Here is a 15,733-nt window from a genome sequence, read left to right as displayed (position 1 = left end):
TGTTTGGTTGACCTGTCCTTTAGTGAGAGTGGGGTGTGAAAGTCTCTCACTATTATTGTGTTTGCGTCCACCCTGTTCTGTAAGTATGAAAGTGTTTAACGTATTTAGCAGCTCCATTGTTTGGTGCACAGATATTGACCACTGTGATTTCCTCTTCATGAGTCATTCTCTTTACTAATAGGTAATGACCTTCTTTGTCTCTTTGTACTGATTTCAGTGAAAAGTCAATTTTATTACGTATCAATATGGCTACTCCTGCCTTCTTGGAGGGTGCAATTTCATGGAAGATCTTTTTCTATCCCTTCATTCAGAGTTCGTTTTTTTCTGACTGTGAGATGGGTTTCTTGGAGACAACAAATGGATGGATCTTGTATTTTGATCCAATGTGCTGTTCTTTTTCTTTTGATTGGGAAATTGAGTCTGTTAATGTTTAGGGTTATTATAGACATGTGTCATGTTTCCTGACATTTTCTAGTTTTCCTGTATTCTGCTTCTTCCCTCTTCCTGTGCTTACCAAATTGGTCTTCTAGTGATTTTTGTCTGACGTGTTTCATTAATTTTGATTGTTTTCCTCAGATTGTGTTTGCCCTTTAGTATTCTTTTTAATGATGGCTTAGTGTACATGAATTCTTTTAATTTTTGTTTGTCATGAAAGGTTTTAGTTTCACTGTCAAATGTGAGTGATAGTTTTGCTGGATACACCGATTTGGATTGGCAGGTGTTGATCTTCAGGAATTGGATTATACCACTCCAGGCTCTCCTTGCATTGAAGGTTTGTATGGAGAGATCTGCAGTGATTCTGATTTTCTTTCCAGTGTAATATAGTTCCTTCTTTGAGTTGGCAGTATTTAAAATCAATTCCTTGCTTTTCAAGTCTAGTATTTTTGCTATGATGTATCTAGAAGTGTTTCTTCATGGATCCTGTCTACTAGGGCTACTATATGCTTCTGTTAGGCAGTGGAGATTGTTTTTCTCTTAAGATTGGGAAGTTCTCTGTTATTATTTTACTAAATAGGTTTTCGATACCTTTAGTATTGAATTCTTCCCCTTTGTCCATCCCATTTATGCATAGATTAGATTTCTTAGCAGAGCCTGCCAATTCTTTGAGTTCCCTTTGATAGGTTCTGAGTGTTTTTTCCATACCTTTGACTTTTTTTTTTTGATCCTCTGTTTTATTGTCAACTGCTGATATTCTATTTTCCATTTCACTTATTCTGTTATGTATGGATTTCACTGCGATTTGCACTATGGAAAATGAACTTTTTATGGTTCTGAAATCAGTTCTTATAGTGTTAATTTTGTCTTTTCATGAGGCGAATAGTGCTTCTATTTTTGTCTCCATATATTTTTGGGATTCTTGGATTTTCTTTGTCATTTCTTGTTTTTTTTTTTTTTCTCTTGAAATTGTTTTTGCATCTCCCCTTTAATTTCATTGGCCATTTCTCTTTCTCTCTCTTTTTTTTGTCGGTCATGGAGTCTGAATTCTGGGCCTGGGTGCTGTCCCTCAGCTCTTCAGCTCAAGAATAGCACTCTACCACTTGAGCCACAGCGCCCAGTTCTGGCTTTTTCTGCTTATGTGGCCTCATGCATGCAAGACAAGCGCTCTACCACTGAGCCACCTTCTCAGCCCCTAAACATTTCTTTTATAATTTCTCTAATGATTCTTCTGTCCTCCATCTCTTCTTCATTCTCACTGGGATCCTTTCCTGAATTGCTGTTGGCTTTTGGATTTGGTTTGTTGTCTTGATTGTTCATGAATCTTGGAATCTTATTGTAATTTATGCATTTGGTTATAAGAATTGTCTTGAGCTTGGCCTATTTGTGCCCAGGCCAGCTCACACTGGGTTGAGTAGCTCACACTGGGTCCCTGGGCAGCAAATGCTTGTGCTTGTGCTTGGCCCCGGGCTAGTTGAAAGGAGCTTTGTCAGGTCTGCAGTGGGGGTCGGGAAGGTTAGATTCTGGCCTCTGGGATGGGCACACACTTCAGAAGGCGGAAGGCGTGGGCTCCCATAGGTGTGTGGGATCTTGTCTGTGTTGTTTTCAAACAGGCCAGGGCTTTGGAGGACACAGGGTCCTAGTCCTAAGTATGAGTTCTGGTGGTCTCCCATTGGAAGCCAGAAAGTGGGGTGAGGGGCAATGAGTTAGGGCTCTGTCCTCTGTCCTCTTCAAGTGTGGTGCTCCTTCTAGGGGAGGAGGGAGGTGTCCGGATAAAGCTCTATGGGTTACTACCAGTGCTGGTCTCCCATGGTGGGGGTCATCCCCAGCAGGGTACTCACTGATACTAGAATTGGTTGTGGGCTGTGTAAATCTCTGTTGGAACACTGCAGTCTCACTGGTCTGGTCTGTATTCTGGGGTAGCCATGCAGCTGCATTAGCTGTGTTGGTTGTGGCCTGGATGGTGGTTCTGTGGAAGATCTCCAGTCTGGATGCCTCTGTCTCTTTCTGCACTGTCTGGGTCCAGCACTGTGGAAGTTTTCTGAGTCTGGATGTTGCAGTCCTACTGGTTGGCATGAGATGGGAATATTGGGGAGGGCTCTTTGAGATTTTCTGTTCTTATGTGTACAAGCTATGAGTTGTTTTCTGTTCCTGTGATTCCTATTTTTAAAAAAAATATACTTGTTGTCAATCTCTAGGGGAGAATTAGGTGTTAGGACTCTAAAACTGATTAGAGAGAGCTATGGTGATTCCTTATTGTTTTGCTGCCATCTTATTCTGTTGTCAAGAAGTGATATTTTGAAAACCTATACTCAAAGGAGAAAAATCTAGAAGAAATGAAAAAATTTCTAGATATAGATGACCTATCAAAAATGAACAATGGGGCTGGGAAAGTGGCTCAGTGGTAGAGCGCTTGCCTTGCATGCCTGAGGCCCTGGGTTCGATTCCCCAGCACCACATAAGCAAAAAGAAAAAAAAGCCGGAAGTGGTGCTGTGGCTCAAGTGGTAGAGCGCTAGCCTTGAGCTGAAGAGCTGAGGGACAGCACCCAGGCCCAGAGTTCAGGCCCCACGACCGGACCCAAAAAAAAACCCAAAAAACAAAAATGAACAATGATGATATAAACCACTTAACAGATCTATAACAAGCAATTGAGATTCTTCAACAAAGAAAAGACCAGGACCAATTGATTCATGCCAACTTCTATCAGACCTTTAAAGAACTAGCCACACTAATAGTCCTCAAACTTTCTCATGAAATAGAAAAGTGAAGGAATGCTATTAAATGCATTTTATGAAGCTAGCATTATGCTCATTCCAAAACTGCACAGAAATAACAACAACAACAATGGGAATTACACCAATATCTTGAATATCATGAACATTAATGCAAATATTCTCAATAAAATCATGCAGACCAAATTCAACAACACATTTAAAAGATCATACATCATGATCAAGTTGGTTTTATCCCTGGAATGCAAGGATGGTTCAACATAAAATCAATAAACAGGATCAAGAACAAAACTTTTTTTATGATATAAGTTTTGAAGAAACTAGGAATAGAAGGAAGACCTGAACCTAATAAAAGCTGTGTATGTATGTGTATATGTATATGTATATATATGTATATATATATATATGTATATATATATATACATATATATATATATATATATATATATATACATATATATATATATATATATGACAGATCTATAGTGTCACTTTTTTTTGGTGTGCTGGTATTGGAGCTTGAACTCAGGGCCTCATATTTTTGTTAGCTGTTTTTGCTAATGGCTGGCACTCTGACACTTAAGCCACAGCTCCACCCATGGGTTTTTACTAGTTCAAGATAATAGTTTCTTGGATTTATCTGCCAGGGCTAGCTTAACTGAGATAATCAGATCTCAGTCTTTTTTAGTAGATAAGATTATAGGCTTGCACCACTATCTGGTGCCAATGCCATATTAAATGAGAAAAATCTGAAATAAGTTCTACTAAAGTTAGGGAAAAGACAAGTATGCTCACTCTCTCTCTCTTTTTTTTGGGGGGGGGGAGTCCGGTCATGGGGCCTGAACTCTGGGCCTAGGCGCTGTCCCTCAGCTCTTTAGCTCAGGGTAGCGCTCTACCACTTGAGCCACAGTGCCACTTCTGGCTTTTTTCTTTTTTGCTTATGTGGCACTGAGCAATTGAACCCAGGGCCTCATGCATGCAAGGAAGTGCTCTACCACTTAGCCACCTTCCCAGCCCCTATGCTCACTCTCTCTACTCGTATTTAATGTTGCAGTAGAATTTCTAGCCACAGCAATTAAGTATGAGAAGGAAACCAAAGGGATTGAAACAGGTCAGGAAGAAGCAAATTATTCCTATTTGCAGATGATGATCCTCTACTTAAGAGATCCTACAGACTCCTTCAAGACATGTCTAGATTTGATAAATATCTCTAGAAACAGAGTAGAATATAAAGTCTATCTTCAACAATCAGTAGCTTTTCTATATGCCAATAGTGAATAGGTGGAGAAAGACATCAGGAAAACAACTCCAATCACAATAGTTTTACAAACACTAAAATATCTAGGAATAAGCTTAACCAAGGATGCAAAAGACCTGACAATTAAAACTATCAAACCATGAAGAAGGAGATTGAAGATACCAGAACATGGAAACACCTCCTATACTCATGGACTGGCAGAATTAGTATTGTGAAAATGACCAGACTGCAAAAACAAAAGCGTTCTGCAGATGATTAAAAGCTCAATATCATTGTTCACAGAAATAGAAAAATCATTCCAGAGACTTATATGGATATTGACTATCCAAAGCAATCCTGAGTAAGAAGATCATCGACTCTTGGGATAGAACATTATCAGACTTCAAATTTTACTGTGAAGTCATAGGAACAAAATCAGCTTGGTAGTGACAAAAAATCCTGAAAACCAATGGAACAGAACAGGGGAATAAAACACAGCTACAATTTTTGACAAAAGATAAAAAAACATACACGAGACAAAGTACAGCCTTTTTTAAACAAATGGTGATGGAAAAACCAGTTATCTACTTATAGGAGTCTGAAACTTGACATTCTATCTTTCACCTTGTTCAAAAATCAACTCCAAATGGATCAAGATACTCAAAATAAGACTAGAAATTTAAATTTACTCCAGGAAAGCATAGGAGAAACTTTGAAAATTATAGACACATTTCTGAATGGAACTCTTAATTGTACCCCCACCCCCACAAATATGACTACATCAAATTAAAAGTTTCTTCACAGCATTTCTTCACAGAAATGACTACCAGAACCAAAAAACAACACACGGGAAGGGAGGATAAATATGGCCGAATTAGTTTATTTGAATACCTTAGAATAGAACTATGGAACTGGAATTATTTAGAAAGGGGCGAGGCTTACTGAACCTGACAGTGTGAGGCTGGACTGTATACACCTGTGGACATGTCACCATGATGCTCCTCTCTTTTGTACAATTCATGTGTGCCAATAAAAAAATAACTTAAAAAAGAACCAAACTCTGGCACCTGTAATCTCAGCTAAATAGCAAGTTTAAAGCCAAAGTAAGTAAAGCTAAAGTGAGACCCTATCTCAAAAAACAAAATATAAACAAATACAAATGAAAGGGCTGGGGCATGGTTCAAGGTGTAGATGACTTGTTTCGCAATCAAGTGGCAGTGGCTTCAGTTCTCACTACTCCAAAGCAAACAACAGAAAACAAAGAACCCCACACAGATTGAGAAAAACATTGCCAGCTATCCAGTAGATAAAGATGAATATCCAGAACATCCAAAGAGCTCAAAACTTAAATGGCAAAAGAATAAATAATCCAATTGATAAATGGGTAAAGGTATAGACAATTCACAAACGTACCAATGGCCAATAAATACAGGAAGAAATGTTCAAGATCCTTAATCACAAAGGAAATGCTACCCAAAATGTCACTGCCCTTCCATCCCACCCCGTTCAGAATGGCCATCAATCAAAATAATAACATCTAATTCTGACAAGGATTCAGGGGGAAAAAATGGCACACCGTAGGCGGGAACCTAAATGAGTGCAAGCACAATTGAATCAGTTTGGAGGTTTCTCAAAAACTAAAAGCAGCTCTACCTTAGGATCCCACCATCCTTTTACTGGGTACATATTCAAAAGGATGTAAATCAATATACAAGATTCTTGCATATCTATGTTTTTTAAAAATTGTTTTTTATTGTGAAAAAACTTTACAGAGGGGTTACAGTTACATGAGCAAGGTAATGAGTACATTTCTTATCCAGCATTGTTGCCTCCTCCTCTGTTTTTTCCCTACCATCCCTTCCCTCCCACCTCCTCAGCTATTCCCCCCCCCCCAACCCCCCCTCCCCGCCTAAATTATAAAGTTCTTTCGACATAGTGTAGCATCTTGTCATCTCATTGTTGCAATGGGTCAATCTGTATCCCTATTTAAACAATTTGTTTTTTCCCTTCCCTTCCCCAAATTATGCCAACATCAAATACAGTGAAAACAGGGGTTATCCTGTGGGGGAGGGTGCATATCTATGTTTATTGCAGTTTTTCTAACAACAGCCAAGTGGTAGAATCAGCTGAGGCACCTAACAACTAATGAATGAATACTCTGTGTGTGTGTGTGTGTGTGTGTGTGTGAAGGTTTGTGTGGAGATCAGTGGGGAAAGAATATGGTACTGCAGTAAAGAGGCTCAAAGTACACTTAATATGTGTACACATATGTAGATGTACATATATGTGTGTATATACATATATAACTATATGGACATATATAACTATGTAGACATATATATAAAGATATCATGATGAAATGCACCAAACACTGTTTGGTGAAGAGGGAGGAATGGGGTAAAAGAATATAATAGATGGGGTGAACTTGCTTAGAGTATACTGTGTGCATCAAATAGAATTATCATAATGAACCCCCCTTGTATAATTAGTGTATGCTAATTAAAAATTAAATTAAATTTTAAAAAAGATCCAGATGCTGGATGTGCTGGGTGCTTTTGGGTTTCATCGCTGGTAGTTAGTGGCAGAACAAGAGGTGGTGCTTGGGGCCTTGTGTACTCACATCCCCCCATTGTCTCTACACGTCATCATTGAGTCTCTGCCCAACTAGGCCCAAGTGGATATGGATGTGTTCCACTGAAATCTTTCACCTCCCCCTTGTATCTATATCCTCTACCATCATGAGAGCCCTGGACTCTGCCATCCAGCATGTTTGCTGAACTGCTCCATTCTGTTTTACTCCAGTGGCATGATCGGAGTTCTTAACTCATGTCGCCATCTGGCATCTGGCATCAGCTATGAACTTGAATGGTATGGTCCATTCAACTTGTGTATGGTCCTTTGTCCATACTCATTTCCAAAGCTGCCATAGTTAGCGTCCTTCCCCTGCCCCTACAGACAGTTTCTCCACATGTATAAGAATCTCCCGTTAGAGTGTCTGCCTCTCTCAGCATCTCCTGATCTTCTCAATGGCTTAACACGTTTGCATGTGTTAGCTTTTATTACCTGTGCCACCAAGTTCTGTAGTGGCATGTCTCCTACAGAACAGCGCCACTGACTCATTCTCTTTCTCACTATTGTAATCCCTGCAAACAATAGATTTGTCTTTTTTACCTTTCCTAGAGTGTCGTATAATTGGAGCAGGCTGGTCGCAGCCTTCCCAGCCTGGCTTCTTTTCCTGATCAACATGTGTCTAATGTTTCTCCAAGTTTTCAATGGCTTGATAATTTCCGTTTGTCATTGAATGCTGGTCCATCATGTGGGTGTATCACAGCTTTTCTGTTCACCCACTGAAGGAAACTGTGGTTGATTCTTGGTTTTGGCAATTAAGAATAAGGCCCCAGCAAACATTTGCATACAGGTTTTGGTGTGGACACAGGTTTTTATCTGTTGGGTGCCTGTAGAGTGGTTTTCTGGATCAGATGGTGAGACTTTGAGGGACAAGAAACTGCCACAATGTCTTTGCATAGAGTTGCACAGCCATTCCTCATCCCTACTTAATGATGAGTAAGAGTCTGTATTGTCCTGAAGTTTCCAGCACTTACCCTTGGCAAGTTTGTAGATTTTAGTAATTCTGGAAGCTATGTTAATGATACCTCATTAGTTGAATTTGCAATTCTTGAGTGATAGTTTTGTTTTTGGGGGGGGGGTCACTTGTGGAGCTTGAACTCTGGGCCTGAGCATTGTTCCTCAGCTCTTCAGCTCAAGCTAGTGCTCTACCACTTGAGCCACAGCGCCACTTCTGGTTTTCTGGTGGTTTATTGGAGATAAGAGTCTCATGGACTTTCTTGCCTGGGCTGGCTTTGAACCGCCATCCTCAGATCTCAGCCTCCTGAGTAGCTATGATGACAGGAGTGAGTCACCAATGCCTGGCAAGTGATAGTTTTTTGTTTTTGTTTTTGTTTTATTTTGTTTTAACATCTCTCATATATTTGTTTGCTGTGTGTATGTGTTTTTTGGTAAAGTTGTCTGTTCAGATTTTTTTTTACTGTGGAATTGTAAGACTTCTTTGCATGTTTTAAGTGTCAGTCCTTCATGAGCTATGTATTTTGTGAATAGTTCTGCTCCCAGTTCTGGCTTGTGTTTTCATTCTCTGAACAGTGTCATTTACAGAGCAGAAGTTTTTAATTTTAAAAACGCCCATCGTGTTCACTTTTTTCATGGAACATGTTTTTGGTGCATCTAAAACATCATCAAATCTAAAGCAGCCTAGATTTTTCTGTTGCTTGCTTTGAGAAGTTTTGCATTTTATATTTTGTTTTATAATCCACCTTGAACTGTGTGTGTGTGTGTGTGTGTGTGTGTGTGTGAAAGACCTTGATCTACATTCTTCTGGTCCTTTCCTCCTCCTTTTTCCCTTTTGTATACAGATTCTCAGTGGTTTTAGCACTGTTTGGTGCAAGACTCCACTTTCTTCGGTGACTTCCTTTTGCTGCTCTGCCACAGATCAGTTGACATGGCATGGCTGCTCATGTGGTCTCTAACGTGCTCCATTGATCAGTTTGTCTAGTCACTCACCAGCACCGGGCTATCTTGATAGTGTAGTTTACAGTAATCTGAGAGCCAGACAGTTCAATCCTCTGATGTCATCTTCTTCAGTATTGCTTTTGGCCTTTGTCTTTTCATATAAACTTTAGAGTTGGTTTGTCAATATGTACATAAGGGCTGGGAAGGTGGCTCAGTGGTAGAGCGCTAGCCTTGAGCTGAAGAGCTGAGGGACAGCGCCCAGGCCCAGAGTTCAGGCCCCACGACCGGACCAAAAAAAAAAAAAAAATGTACATAAGAGGCAGTTTTTCTTTTGAGATTGCTCTGGATCTACAGATAAAACTGAAAAGAACTGACATCTCAGAAGGAGGAACCTTTCAGTCCTGAGCAGGGCATCTTTCCACTCACTTGGGTGTACTTCCATTTCTTCACCAGACATTTGTCGTTTGGGTTGCACAGATTCTGGGTATAAGCTGTGCCAGATTTATACCTGATTTACACCAGATTTTATATTTCACTTTTAATGCTATTATATGTGATGCTGTTTGTCAATTTCAAATCCCAACTGCTCATTCCCAATTTATAAAAAAAGTCACTGACCTTGCTGCTCTTACCATAATGTCCCAAGCTATGCGAATTCTTCTACACAATCACGTTGTTCATTTCTTTCTTTGTGTTGCACAAGTCTTGCTTTCTTTCCTTACAGTGCTAGCTGGCATGGCATATGTGGCTGATGAGGATGGGAGCAGGGACCATCCTGGTCTTCATCTCAGTCTTAGAAAGCAGTTCGCGTCGCTCTGTGAAGCATGAATCAACAGCTAGATTTTTGCAGCTTCTTCAAAATGAAGTTCTGTTCTTAGTTTGCTGAGAAGATTGTAAAATTAGGACTGAGTGATGGACTTGTTGAATGCTCTTTCTATGTAGTTGGTATGATCATTATAGTAGTTAGAAGCTGATCTATCCAGGCAGCTTCCATAGGTATATGGGGGTAACATATATATATATAAATTAAATTGAATTTGATAATGTTTTACTGAAGACTTCTTTTTGAGATCAGGGCTTGATGCCACCTTTGTCCTAGCTGGCATTGCACTTGAGATCCTCCTACCTCCACTTCCTAAGTAACTGGGATTATATAGACATGGACTTCCATGCCTGGGAATTGATGTTGGCTCCAAGTTTTTCTTACAATGTCTTCCTCTGACTTTGGTGTTAAGTTAGAATAAGTGTTCTTAAGGAGACTGTAGATGTAGCCAGTGAGACCTCTTTTAGGTTGTCGTTAATTATCAACTGAATGTTTTATAGCAGGCAGTCCTATTGAGCAGGGCGACTCGGATTGTCCTGTTTCCTTGTGTGAATGGTGGCAGATTGTGCCTTCCAAGGACTCAGTCCACTTCATCTCCGGCACTAGGCTGTGGGAGTAGGCTCTTCTCACGGTCCTTGCTATGCTTTCGGTGTCTGTGAGATCAGTGCTGGCATTGGTGGGGTTACTTCTGGTATTAATAATTTCTTATCTTTTTAGGAGGTCAGTTGTGTTAGGTGCATCCATTGTATTCATCTTTCTCGTGAACTAGCTTTTTTGTTTTTGTATTGCTGATTTTTCTCTATTATTATCCTTTTTTATTCCATTGATTTCTGTTCAATTTATTATTATTTCTTTCATCCTGCTTGCGTTAGGCCTAAAATGCTCTTCTTTTTCAAAGTTTCCTAAGATAGACACTTAGGCCTTTGAGTTTAGATTTCTTTTTTGTTTGTTTCTTTTTGTTGTTGTGGTACTGGGATTGGTCTCAGAGCCTAGCCTTGTGGTTCAACTCTACCTCTTGAGCCACATCCCTACTTCTTTTGCTTTTGGTTTCTTTCCCCAGATATTATCTGTCCTAATTGTCCCTGGGTTAGCCTTGGCCTCTGGAGTAGCGGGGCTACGGATGTGCCTGCCACTCCTGGACGATCACCTGTGCGGGCTCTCTCTCGCTCTCAAATATTTGTATGCTTTTAAATGGACAAATCTAAACTGCATTCATTATGCACAGCACTACACATTGTGTGGAAGGGCTGGATTGAGCTAATTAACACATGAATTATTTCACATGCTTATCATTTATTTGTGGTGAGAACCTATTGAAATCTATTCTTTGCAATTAAAAGCTATTCTTAGCAACTTTCAAGAGTACAAAACATTGTTCTACGCTAGCTATTATGCTGTGTAATAGATGTCTTGAACTCATTTTTCCTGTTTAGCTGAAATTTTCTATCCCTTGACATCATTAATACTAGATATCTGGAAAATTCCAAAATATTTGGAGATTCAACCACACAGTCCTATATAACACACACATCAGTCTCAAGAAAAAAAATGGCTTAGCATTGTAAGCTAACTGCAAGCAAAAATATAACTTTAAGATTTGTGGGAGGCGGTGGAATCAGTGCTAGGAGAGCGGTTGTGGCCCTGAGCTCGGGATGGAACAGAAAAATCGACAGGAAGGAAGTAGTGAGAGGTTGGCAGACATGGACAGTGCTGCTGCGTCTCCCTCGTAGGTAGGGTGGGACGGTGGTCAGCGGGAGGGCTGGGGACGGATGGCATGGCTGTGTACTGGCAGGTGGCCTAGGAGCCCTGGCTGAGGAGGAATGGGGGCTCACCTCGCCTGGGAATGGGGGCCTGGGCTCATTTAGACGCTTCAACCACAGCCCTGCCCCTACGCGCTGCCACGGTCAGCCCTGCCAAGTCTACCATCCCCTCCTGGGACCCGAGAATACTCCTTCCCTCCCTCCCTCCTTTCTCCTCTCCCTTCCTCCCTCCTGTCCTCCCCCTTTGCAGGTTTTCTGGCCCCCTTTTCCTTGCAAGGCCTAAAGCCCATTATAGAGTCCTCCCATGGTGAGAGGCAAGAGAACTTTACCGTGTTCTTTCTACAGGCTGCCTCTGCTCTGGGTTCCTAAATGGAACCCCATGCACCAGAACCAGCCCAGGACAAGCACCGTCCTCTCCCTTGCCCAGCCTGGACCGCCTCCCAGGCAGCCCAGCAAACGTGCCCTTCTCGACGCTTCCTCACGCTGCTTCCGCTTCACGCATCCAGTCCCATTTTATCTATAAACAGACTCCTCTGGAAAGCCTTCCTGGTAGTACGCTAATTACCAGGACCAAACACACCTGGCCCTAGTTAGCAGGGATCATTTCTGCCCCCTAGGGGTGGAGAAGAGGCCCTTTTGGGGGAAGGATTAGAAGTAGCTGAGCACCCAGGGGAGCTCATCCTGAAAATTCCAGAATCTAGAGGCAGGTCCAAAGAGACTGGGGGGTTGGGGGGGCGGGGAGAGGGCACTGTCTCCAGGTGGATCCCTGGCAATGGAAGACCTCTGTAGACCTACATCCTGGTACTAGCCAAGGCTCTCCTGGTTGGGGTGGGTGGGTTCTACTCCTCCTGTGGTCCCTGCCCCTCCCCAGTGGGGAGCTGAGTGGAACTGGTCTCTCCTAGGAACCGCAGCAGGAGCAGAGGAGACCCCGCAGGCCCGTCATGGGCACCCGTTCCGTAGGTCCCCTTGTGACCAGTGTGATCTCCATAAGTGGGGAAACTGAGGCTCTGAGGCTTGACGGAGTCTGTGCAGAAGGGAGCATGGGGCCTCCCCTACTCCTGAACCAGGTGACAGGGAACGTGAGTGGACTCAAAGACGAATGGCCCAAGGTCACGTGGCAGCTGCGAGCCCTGGGTCAGCTGCTCCGGCTTTGGAGCCTCGGCGCCCGCATCTGTAACGTGGCCGGCAGCCCCTTCCCCCAGGGGCTAATGGAATGGGCTCCAAGGTTTCCCTGATATCCTCTTCAGGACCCAGCGGGAGCTAAGCAGGCTCTGGGAGGTAATGGTCTCTAGACTGGAAGCAGGCCTGGTCCGGTCTTAAGTGTGGTGGTGGAGCCCTGCCTTGTCCAGAGGTAGTGGAAGAAATGCTCTCTGAAAGGCCATCCTCCAGAGGCCTTGGGAAGCCTTGCTGGCGTGGGATGGGAGGTCTGGAGATGGCAGGGGAGAGGGCGCAGCGCTGGGGCACGAGGTGAGGCAGCCTCACGGTGACCTCTGTCAGTCACCAGCTGTGTGATCTTGCAGTTTGCTCCACCTCTCTGGGCCTGGGGTCAACTGTTTGGTTCGAGGCTGTCGTGAGATGCCCATGATTTAAGGGCAGTTGACAGCTAATTTTGGCCCCTTTGGAGCAGACTCTCTAGAACTGCAGCCTGTCAAGGATGGGAGATGAGGGGACCAAGTGGCCTTCCATCGAGACATTCCTGGGGACATAGACCAGGTGGCATATGACAGACACACACTGACCATTGGACAAGATAGATGTTTCCTTTCTCTCCTATAGAAACCTGGGTTTCAGGGCCCACTGTTCTGCGAAGCTCAGGAACTGAGGCCCTGTCTCCTCTGCATCTGCCTTCTACTTGGTCCAAGAAAGCTCTCAACTGGTCCCCATTTGAGAAGGGGAGATGGGGGAGGAAAGGAGTAGCCTTTGAGCTGTCTCTTTAAGAGCATGACCAGGGAGTGTAAGATGGCCCTCAGGCTCATGTTTTATTGGCCAAAGTGTAGTAACGTGGTCACTTGACCCCAGGGAAGGCTGGGGTGTGTGGTCACTCCATCCCAGGGAAGGCTGAGGTGTGTGGTCACTCCACCCCAGGGAAGGCTGGGGTGTGTGGTCCTCCTTGTGGAGTGCCATGCGCCCGGCAAACCTCAGGGGTTCTATTCCCCAGGAAAAGAGAGAACTGGTGCTTTGCCAGACATGGGGGTGCTGTAGGGGACACTGCGGGGTGCTGAGGGGGAGGTGCCAGGCTCAGTTTGGGGTGGAGTTCGTTGTGGAGGAGACACTTTGCTCTTGAGGTCTCCAAGCTACTGTTCACACATACTTAGTTGCACAGCACTTACTGCTTAGTTCACACCCAGAGCCCACATCTCCAGATGGGGATCCAGATCTGCTTGGACATCCTGCGCTGCCACTGTGCCTACGTCCCTCCTGTAGACGCCCTGATGAAGGGTTATAGCCCGATGAACCCATTGCAGATCAAAAATAGCGCAAGTGGAGAATGCATCAGGACACCTCACCTTGGCAACGGCCCCTCGTGACTGCCAGGCTAACTGCGCACCTGGGCTTCCTCCTGCAGCCCAGCAACCCAGAAGAGCCTGGTATTGTGTAGAGCTTGCCTGGGAAAAGATCCCAGTTCAAATCCCATACTACCCCTTCCACGGAGAGCACGTGCTTCATACCCTCGCGCGCTGACAGCTGTAGCCTGAACCCTTCGCTTGGAGGCCGCCTGCATCTTCTGCGAGGGAGGCCAGTGGTTCTCCTCCGAGTGTGGCCTTCCCTGGGGCAGAGGCTGCAAAGCAGGACGCACTGTCAGGTCTGAGGTGAGGCTCTGTCTCCTCGGCTGTCCCTCAGAGTCAAGTGACTGCGGGAAGCGGGGTCTCCAGGTTTCCCTCTTCCCACCTCCAGGGACCTTAGGGTGTTAGGGGTTCTTGGTCCCCAACACACAGACTGTGCTCATTGCGTACTGTGGAGTCTCGGCTTGGCTCTTTTGCTTCTTTGTTATAACGCAGAAATGCCCCTGTACCTACTCCCAAGACACCAGCTTGGGTGCTGGGTGGGAGCCAGCCTGGGGACCTCCAGGGGAGAGGATTTTACCTGGCTGCCTGCGCTGGCTCAGAGCCTGTTGGTACAGGGGCTTAGCCAAGTATCAGACAAGTACCTGTGGCTCTCCACAGACCTGGGATTGTGTTCTTCCCTCTCCACTCCCTGCCTTGGGGCTTACAGGCAAGTTATAAGCTCTTTTCTCTCCCGAGTCCCTGACACTGCTCCATCTTCAGGGCAGTGTGACTTTTTAATGGTACTGGGAGTTTGAACTCAGGGTCTTGCACTTTCTTGGCAGGTGCTCTACCACTTGAGCCATACCCACAGCCCTTTTTAAAGTTATTTAACAGGGTCTTATGCTTGTTGTCTGTGGTGGGCCTATGACAGTGATCCTCCTTCCTATGCCTGCTGGGTAGCTGGGATTACAGAGGGGTGTTACCATACCCAGCAGGATAGTGTGAATCTTGTAATAGGCATGTGTCTGTTTTTTTTTTTTTTTGCTGTAGCTGCTTAGGAACTCAGTGCCCAAACTGAAGTCTGGCAATGGGTACCACGCTCTTAATGCTTTCCTGCTATTATTTCTTTATCTGCCCCTTTACTCCCTTGGAAACAAGGTGGAGGGCCACACCGTTTGGATGCTTCTGAGGTCTGAGGAAGGAGGCTCCGTGTGGAAGAGGCTGGCAGCTGCGTGCTGCGCCGGCGGTGGCCACGTCCAGGGAGAGCTGCCCCCCTCCTGCAGGCCCGCACTAAGAGGAACAGAGCCAGGGACTTGGCCCAGAAGTGTCCTCCTTTGGGGCCTGAGGGAATCGTGGCTCCTGCGCCGGGGAAGGGCGCTCAGGCCCCCAGCACACAGCCGGTGGCGCTCCTGCTCCTCACCCCAGGGACCCCTCATTTGAGGTGTGACTGAGGGGTCCCATCTAGGCCCCAGGTGGCCTCCTTCCCAGCGTCCCCTCCAGAGGCCCTCCTCCCCTAGCCTGCTGCTCTCCCTGACTCCAAAAGGAAGGTGCCCGAACTTTCTGGAAAGGATTGGGATGTCTGGTGTTTGTAAATTTCCCTGTCACTGGTGTTGTGTTCTATGGTGCAGGAGAGGGAATGGGTGTGTCCACTTCATTGCTTCTGAAAGGTCTTGGGGTATCCATGAACACAAAGGGCCTCAAGACTGTGGCCTAGTGGAGAGATGGGCGCGGGTAG

The 15,733-nt window shown here is 44.6% G+C and overlaps 1 protein-coding gene across 1 annotated transcript in view; it reads left to right on the top strand.

Annotated features, from left to right (window-relative positions):
• Positions 1 to 14,040, top strand: part of LOC122122609 (basic proline-rich protein-like) — a 33,511-nt gene extending 19,471 nt beyond the window's left edge. Inside the window, exon 4 of the mRNA XM_042696891.1 lies at positions 13,876 to 14,040. Within this exon, the coding sequence (XP_042552825.1) occupies positions 13,876 to 14,040 (165 nt within the window). The remainder of the gene's footprint in view (positions 1 to 13,875) is intronic.
• Positions 14,041 to 15,733: the final 1,693 nt, after the last annotated feature.

Source organism: Dipodomys spectabilis, unplaced genomic scaffold (assembly GCF_019054845.1).
Source record: "Dipodomys spectabilis isolate Male_0828 unplaced genomic scaffold, ASM1905484v1 ptg000212l, whole genome shotgun sequence".
Lineage (NCBI taxonomy): Eukaryota > Metazoa > Chordata > Mammalia > Rodentia > Heteromyidae > Dipodomys > Dipodomys spectabilis.
Note: the sequence above shows the minus strand (reverse complement) of the source record. Positions and strands in the feature narration are given on the sequence as shown.